This window comes from Papaver somniferum, chromosome 8, assembly GCF_003573695.1.
Source record: "Papaver somniferum cultivar HN1 chromosome 8, ASM357369v1, whole genome shotgun sequence".
Classification (NCBI taxonomy): Eukaryota; Viridiplantae; Streptophyta; class Magnoliopsida; order Ranunculales; family Papaveraceae; genus Papaver; species Papaver somniferum.
In genome coordinates this window covers 30,413,179-30,421,329 of record NC_039365.1, presented here as the reverse complement: position 1 = coordinate 30,421,329, position 8,151 = coordinate 30,413,179, and the positions used below count along the sequence as shown (strand labels likewise).

Sequence of the window (8,151 nt, the reverse complement as noted above, 5' to 3'; positions counted from 1 at the left end):
CATCAACCCTACAACTGAACATCTACAGTTGGTAAAATGTATGTTGAAATCCTCAAGAGTTTTATATCCCCTCAACTTCACATCAATTTAAGTTACATTCAAGTCAAAATTTGATAGTCTTGGATTCGATAGGTCATGGAACGAGTTTTTGTGTTTCCTTGAGCTCCTTCTTGATTTCTTGGACCACCAATAAATACACAACCTTTGACCTTTTTTATTTGTAGATCATCTGGCCTTGGTAAAACCTCAAATGGACCAAGAACTTCTTTTATCGTGTCCTCAACATTTTCTGGACTTATTCGGAACCAAATCAACAGTTATTCCGATCTAAAAGCAAATAAAATGGGTAATGTAACTCTTTCATTTTCAAAGAGTGACTACCAATTTGGTCTAATTAGAGGTTATTATGGGAACTACCAACCTCACTTTCACCCTCAATATTACCGTACGCTCGTTCAGTCGAACGAGTGGTTGTAAGTGATGGGGGACAGTCCCCCGTCAAAGAAAGACAAAAAAAAATTATAGACGGGGGGGACTGTCCCCCATCTATAATATTTTTTGCTTCTATTTTTTTACTTTGACGGATCGCCCGTCTATGTAACTTTTTATTTTATTTTTTTGGACGGAGGACTATCCCCGTCTAGTGTTCCATTTTAAATTTGTCCATAGTGATTTCACTCGTCCATATGAAAGAGTTAGTCTTCATTTGAGGACTACCCATAGGATATGCTTTAAGTAACCCCTCCATCCCCCGTGAAGGTACATGTGATTTTTTCATAGCTCAAGGACAAAAGTTGACTGACCATTGACTCATGACTTTGACTGTCAACTCTGTTTTCTCTCTTGAACCATCTTCTACGCCACGACTATTTTCTCAGCCAGAGAAATGTATGATTGAAAATGGTCTTGATTTAATGCTTACAGTGAAATGAAAAAAAACCATCAAACAAAATCTTTCAATATACACCAACTTTGATTTTTGTATGCTTTCACACTTCTATCTACTTTTATGCTTCAAATTATTATTTCTTTTTAGCACAAACCCAAAAGAGCTTCTTTGGTACAGTTGGTCTTCTTCTTCTTCTTCTTCTTCCTTGGAATGAAGCTTCCTTTATAAATGCGAACTTTCCAACTTTTCTCTATCAATCCCAAAAACACATCCATCTCTTTCTCTCAAATATTCTTGAGTGCCAAGATGTTGAATTCTACATTTGAGCTCATCACTCTTGCTACTTCAAATTCTCATCTCATCTTTATTATAAGTAATTTGATCATAATTGTCCTCCTCATCAATGGAAGTATGAAAACAGGTGATGATGATGATAGTAACAATACAAGTTCATCCAAACGCGAAACTGTGGTTCGCAAGGTCTCAAGCATTAACATTCAAATAAAGGGTGAGGAGAATAAGAAGAAACCCATGAGAGGAGAAAAAGAATCATCATTGTCGTCGGAATTGGATGAACTTACAGTCCATACCGAAAAGTCTCTAGGCGAAAATAAGCATGTTTACGATGATCATAGTGATAATGGATACACTGCTACTAAAATCATTGACATTGATCATGAAGATGAAGATGAACTTAGAAGAAGAGCAGAAGAATTTATTGAGAAGACTAATAAACGATGGAAACAGGAGAAATTAGCTACATTAATTTCTAATTGAGAACCAGTAATTTGATGCTTTGCCCAAAAATTTTGTGTGTTTTTTCCCCGGCTTTTTTTTTTCTTCCTGGTTTTGAGATTTGTACATTTTAGGTGACCGGTTTAGCTCAATGGCAACTAGATGTTGTAATCTTAATAACAATTGCACTAGAGTTTTTTTCTTCTAAATCGTCCATGTTTTTTGCCTTTTCAAGCCTCAAGACTACAATGGCATAGTAAAAATAAGATGAAGGCAGAACCGTGCAAGCATATTTGGTACACAGACTAAACATGGATGCCTTATTGACAGTAGGAGATGGAGAATCCATAGGGCGGGTAAATGTCTAGAAGGCATGAACAAGAAGATGACCAGCTGGTAAAATTGCAAGGTAGTTGGTAGTACTTTTCCATCCATTGTAGGAATTCTCTTGGCGTTGTTGTTTTGGTCCTTGTGAATCAGTGACGAGACAATAATGCGGCACTAAAAAAATTAAAAATGGCGGATAGCAAACTTGGAATCATTTTATTGTGACAGCAACCAAAACTGGTATAGCTTTGACAACACATTAGCATGTATATATGCTTCTAATTTTCTATATTAAAAATCAAAGATTACAGAGATACTCTCGAGCTAACCTCAAAAAGGACAATACAAGTACAGTCACTTCACTTAACCAACATCAATGAATTGTAGTAGGTCCCTGCCTTATATTCTTTCATGGCTCAACTATTTTCTTAAACAGCTCACCAGTAGACTTGGTTCAGGGTTCAGGATTCAAGTTAATCAGACATTGTGTAGGTTTGATGAGTAAATCCATCATCAGCCACTGATCACCCTCTTTTGTACCCAAAAGTGAGATTTGAATGAGTAGTGCTCCTATCAACCACTTGCAAGTAACTGAGACATAATTTTCCTTGTAAATCACCTTTTGCTGCTTCAAGTCATGAGCCCATTTGATTGCTTCCCCAGGCAGCCTTGCTTTCCTTCTAGAATCACCCCAACAGCTTCCTGCCCCTGCAAATTACATCAGACTTCTTTATTTGTGTACTAATCGTCTAATCCCATTCTAGGTTGGAAATTTTCTGGTGGTGATATTTTGAGGCTGAGAACCATCAGACATATCATCTGATGGTTCTCACTGCGGAGGTCAGGGTTCGAACCCTTGTAATTGTTAAAATTCTTAAATTAATGAGATTTAAGAGCAGTCTAGGGACCACTGTACCAAGCTAAAAAAAAAACAAAAAAAAAATACTTTGAGTCAAAATCAAAGTAGTCTCCTGGGGCCGGAGACCTCTTTCCAGCGGTCAATTCTCGCACTGATAATGGGTTGTACAAAAGTTGAATTACATTATGTTAGACTTGGACCCTTGACTCTTTTAATTCTTTGATTCAACATGTGATAAGGATTTTCTGATCCATAAGTTTTATGATTGATTAAAACTATTTGAAACTTTTCCTTTAGTATATTAAATGCTTTCATAAACCAAAACTTCCTTATAAATTATATTTCCAAACTTCCATTCTCCTCTATCACTGCCCATCTCAATCACAGCTCTTGACATTCTTCTTAACCAATATGTTGGATTCTACAGTTGAGCTAATCACTCTTGCTTCATCAAATTCCCATCTCATCTTTATTATGAGCAATTTGATCATAATTGTTCTTCTAATCAGTGGTTTAAAAACGGGCGATGATGATAATGGTTCAACTTCGTCAAATCGTGAACATGTCTCAAGCATTAACATAAATATCACAGATGAGGAAAATAAGAAGAAACAAGAAAATGAAAACACTCAAGAAATTTCGCCGGTGGATGATGATGCCGGAAAAGTATTGGGCGAAAGTAAGCAACTTCTTCCTGGCAACCATATGAATGTCGAAAATGAAGATGGTGATAGTAGTGATTGCGAAGATGAAGATGAACTTAGAAGAAGAGCAGAGGAATTTATTGACAAGATTAATAGAAGATGGAAACAAGAGAAATTAGCTACACTAATTTGAAGAGTTTTTTGTTTAATTTCTTCCTAACTGGTTTTGAGGAGTGTACATTTTAGGTGCTCATTGGCAACTGTTATATAATTGCACTAGGATTTTTTTTTTTGGTTTTTCGCTCGATGGTTAACATTAATGCAAAATAAAAAATGGTGCTGGACAAATTTTCAATCAATATGACAGCAAACTTGATTGTCCAAGTAAACTGGTATATCATACATGTTTCCAATTTTCTATGTTATCAATCAAAGATTTCTACGAACCTCAAAAAAGGACAATAATGTTGATGTGGCAATCAACCACCGGATTACCCTCTTTGTGCACAAAATTGAGATTCAAACAAACAAGTCTCATCTTGCAAGGCTGTTAAAAGACATGCTTGATAGTTTTAACCGAAACTGTATAACTTTAACATTACTTCCTTCTAGAACCACCTTTTGCTGCTTGAGTCCACTTGATTGCTTCTGCTGCTAAGTTTTATTTGTCCGTCCCCAACAGCTTTCTCCACTTTGAGCCCCTGCATTCTAGCTTGGAGCATTTCTGGTGGTGGTGGAGGTTGGTGGCATCTAAATGCTTTGAGCCAACCAAAATAGTCTCTTGGGCCTGAAGACTTCCCTCCTGTGGTCTACTACTAGACTTGGACTCTTGACTCTTGATTCAACTATTAGATAAGGATTTTTGTAATCCAGTTGTCTAATGAAAAATGTATGATTGAAACTATTTGAATAAATTACAATAAAAATTAAGAAACTTTTCCAATAAAATATCCACCAACTGTTACCTTTCACACTACTCTACTCGTTTTATGGTTTAATTTATTTATATTTTATAAAACAAATTTCCCTCATTACTAAAAATGAGCTTCTTTGATACACTTCTTCCCTAAACCAAAACCCTTTATAAATGACCATTTCAAACTTCCATCTCTATCAACCTCTCAATCACAGACCCTCTCTTCTCCTTAACCAATATGTTGGATTCAACATTTGAACTCATCACTCTTGCTTCTTCAAATTCTCATCTCAGCATCTTTATTATCAGTAATTTGATTATAATTGTTCTCCTCATTAATGGTTTGAAATCAGGCGAGGGAGGTGACACTGACTCAACTTCATCAGAACAACAAACCCTGGTTAGCGAGGTCTCAAGCAGTAACATTCAAATAACGGAGAAGATACCCGAGAAAGGAGTAAATGATTCATCACTATCTTTGGAATTGGATGACCATACCAACAGCAATTTGACCGGAGATGATTCAATTTGGTCGGATCAGAAATGCGTTTTTCATAATGTCTCAAGCGTTAAAATAGAAATCACAGATGACAAACCCGAGAAACTAGGAAATGAAAAAAAGCAAATTCTTGATGACCAGATTGATAATAGTGACAACTGCATTGATGCCAAAATCATTGACATTGATTATGAAGATGAACTTAGAAGAAGAGCGGAGGAATTTATTGAGAAGATCAATAAAAGATGGAAACAAGAGAAATTGGCTACATTAAGCAGCTCAAAGTAATCTGATTGATTTTATCATCCAAAAGTTTTTTTTTGTTTCTATGAATTGTAGTATAATTAGGTGAGCTCAATGACTACTGACCCTATGTATAAAAGACATTCATTGTATTGGAGGTTTTCTTTTACTAAATTCTCCAATCAAATCTTCGCTTTTTTGCCTTAAAATTGAATTTGATATGTTAAAGCGACAAGATTGAAAATGGGGAAGAAAAAAAAAAGTCCATCAAAAGCATCGGCTGGAAAACTAGTGAATCCGACCAAAAAAGATCGTGAATTATTTTGACAACATATTTGATGATCGAAACTGTTACTATAAGGACAGCAAGATCAATGCATAGATATATGTCCGAGTATCGAAAACTGCACGTGCCTTTTATATCGATTTCCATTATCTATGTTATCCATCCAGATAAGAAAGATATCCTTTGTGTACCAAACACTTACCAACCAGAACAGAATTCGTCCAAAACCCAAAACACTCAAAGAAAATCGAACGACTAAATTAATGTAAATTAATGGTGTGATTTTCAATGTTGATAATGGGGTGCAAGTTTGTTTGAGGGTGTACCAATCTCATATAAGAGCAGTTTCTATGGGATGAACAAACTCAGAGGTTATTCATTTTGCTCCCTCTATGGTATGAACAAACATGAAAAATGAATGTTCAAATCATCAAATCTGTTGCTTTGAACATTGAGTCGGAACATCCAGCGCGCGTCTGTGTTAATGACGAGCGGCATTGTTACCTACGCTGGCGACAGAAGAAATAACGCCAACGTAATTATTTCCAGTGCGCGTTTTCAGTTATAACGCCAGCGTCCATATCAATAACGCCAGAGCCAGTCCCAATGTCGCCAACGGCTCAATCTGAACGGTTGTAAGACCCTTTGATCCAACGGCTACGTTTTTTGAAATCTATAAATACTCCTCATTTCAACTCTGAATTCACACATTCTACACATTCTTCACTCTCAAATCATCTACCAAAATGCCTCCCAGAGTTTGTTTTGTTAAAATCACTCAAAAAGAGGATTTAGCTATTTGCAGAGCCTACGTTTTTCAAACAAAAGATGTTGCCACTGATGTTGCTACCGGTAGGAATGTATCACAATCGACGTTCTAGCAGAAAGTTTTTGAATGTTCGTTGCTGAAACGATGAACATTCATGTGCGTGATTGTCACGGATTGGCGCATCGTTTTAGTGTAATTAGTTGTAATGTACCGGAGTTCATCTCTCAACTAATGGAGAATCACAAAAATAAGCTCAACGGTGAAGCCGAACATGAAGTGGAACCCAGAACTCTAGCGATGTGGCCAGCATCTCACCGCGGTCATCCTTTCGACTTCCATCCTTGTTTCAACATTCTTAGGGTGCTTAACAAATACAATCCCTACATCGCCTTAGGAATTCCACCACCCGCCGAGAATTGACGCCTATGTAGTAGTTGTATTAATCTAACGTTTTTCTTTTATCCTCATGTATGATGTGGTTGTTCAATGCAATAAGTTTTTATTTATGAAATTGATGGTGCAATGTTTAATCGAGGAAAACTTTAAATTACTTGATATTGATGATTTTAGATAATCGTAATAACACAAAATAAACAACAAATTGAATCGATTTGTCCTACAACTTCAATCAGCCCACTCCACCAAAAAAACACCTGTGACATTCCCAGAAATGCCTTCCATATGTGTCTTCTTCTGAAGAAGTTCGCAAATGCATAAAAGTCCTGCAATCGGGCTTTGAGCATAAACTGATTCTTTGTGGACAATATTTCTATTCGTGATCTCCATATCCACAATGCTTGCAGTATAATAACTCCTTCTTCAATTTGGCTTTAAGTTTGAAGTTTTTGCAGAGTGTTGCAATCTTTTCTTCTTCTTCTTTTTTAATCTTCATAGCAACATCTAGCATATGTGGTTCCTCTGGAAAATTGGGATCTTGACATTGCAAATACCTGAGCTTTTCCGGTTGTGATTCAATCAACATTCTGATGCGTGAACAACCTTCCAGCGGACACTTTGAATACATCCAAGGACATTGCATAAGACTGTGGTTATCCATGAAACATAATGGGCAAACCTTTTTTGCTTCGACACATAATATTTGCTTCACTTTGCCTTTAGAAAACATGGTGGATGATGAGAAAGAAATCGGTTGGTTTGGTTTAGAATAAAACCTAGTGATGTATTTATAATAGAAATAGGCGTTGGTAATTCAAACTGGCACCCAAAGGAAAGTCGCGGGCGATTTTACTACAAACGCCAACGGCTAAATTTCCATTTCCAACGGCAAACTTTTCTTTCTCGACCTTTAAATTTCATTCCTCCCATCTCCAAAATCACATCTCCTTCTTCTTCCTTTTTCCTACATCTCTCTTCCTTTGCAGAAATGTATGTCAGAAATCGTGGTCCCAAGTTTACTCAAGAAGAAGATATATCTCTATGCAAAGCATATTTCTTTCATAGGGTAATCACTGGTGTTGTTATTTCTCATGACAGTTCTTTTTGGGACAACGTTTTCTTCAACGTTATTCTCATTGACGGGAAACCCAGGAAACCAAGATGCTCGTCGATTGTGTGCTCGGTTTCGTTCTATTAGGCTTGCAGTCCAGCCATTTCTTGCTCTGGTAATAAAAATTGATCGAGAAAAGTTCAGCGGTGTAACTGAAGATGAAGTGATCCAAACAACTCTTGATAATAGGGAGGAATCTCACGATAATCCTTTTCGTTACGAAGCGTGTTTCAGAATTTTAAAAGATGGTCCATCTCAAGCACATCGTTACTGCACTCGAATGCCGCTGCCGAAATTTATAATGGAAGAAGATGTTGCTCTTGTTCGATGTTCGTTACATCGTATGTTGAGACCAATGAACAATGACAATTTCTTGGAAAGAGTATTGGAACATTTTGTAGCATCGCGGAATGAAGCCATAAGAAACAGTAAGAGCCTAGAACTAAGAATTACATTCATCACTAATGAAGTCAAACA

The 8,151-nt window shown here is 36.7% G+C and overlaps 1 protein-coding gene across 1 annotated transcript; it reads left to right on the top strand.

The window, feature by feature from the left end:
• The first annotated feature begins 1,018 nt into the window (after positions 1–1,018).
• Positions 1,019–2,111, top strand: LOC113301261. Its single transcript, XM_026550016.1, has one exon. The coding sequence runs from the start codon at positions 1,118–1,120 to the stop codon at positions 1,664–1,666; it is 549 nt and encodes a 182-aa protein (XP_026405801.1). The 5' UTR covers positions 1,019–1,117; the 3' UTR covers positions 1,667–2,111.
• The last annotated feature ends 6,040 nt before the right edge of the window (positions 2,112–8,151 follow it).

Excerpts from the sequence above, each read along its gene's own strand:
- LOC113301261 (XM_026550016.1), top strand. The coding sequence starts at position 1,118 with ATGCGAACTTTCCAACTTTTCTCTATCAATCCCAAAAACACATCCATC.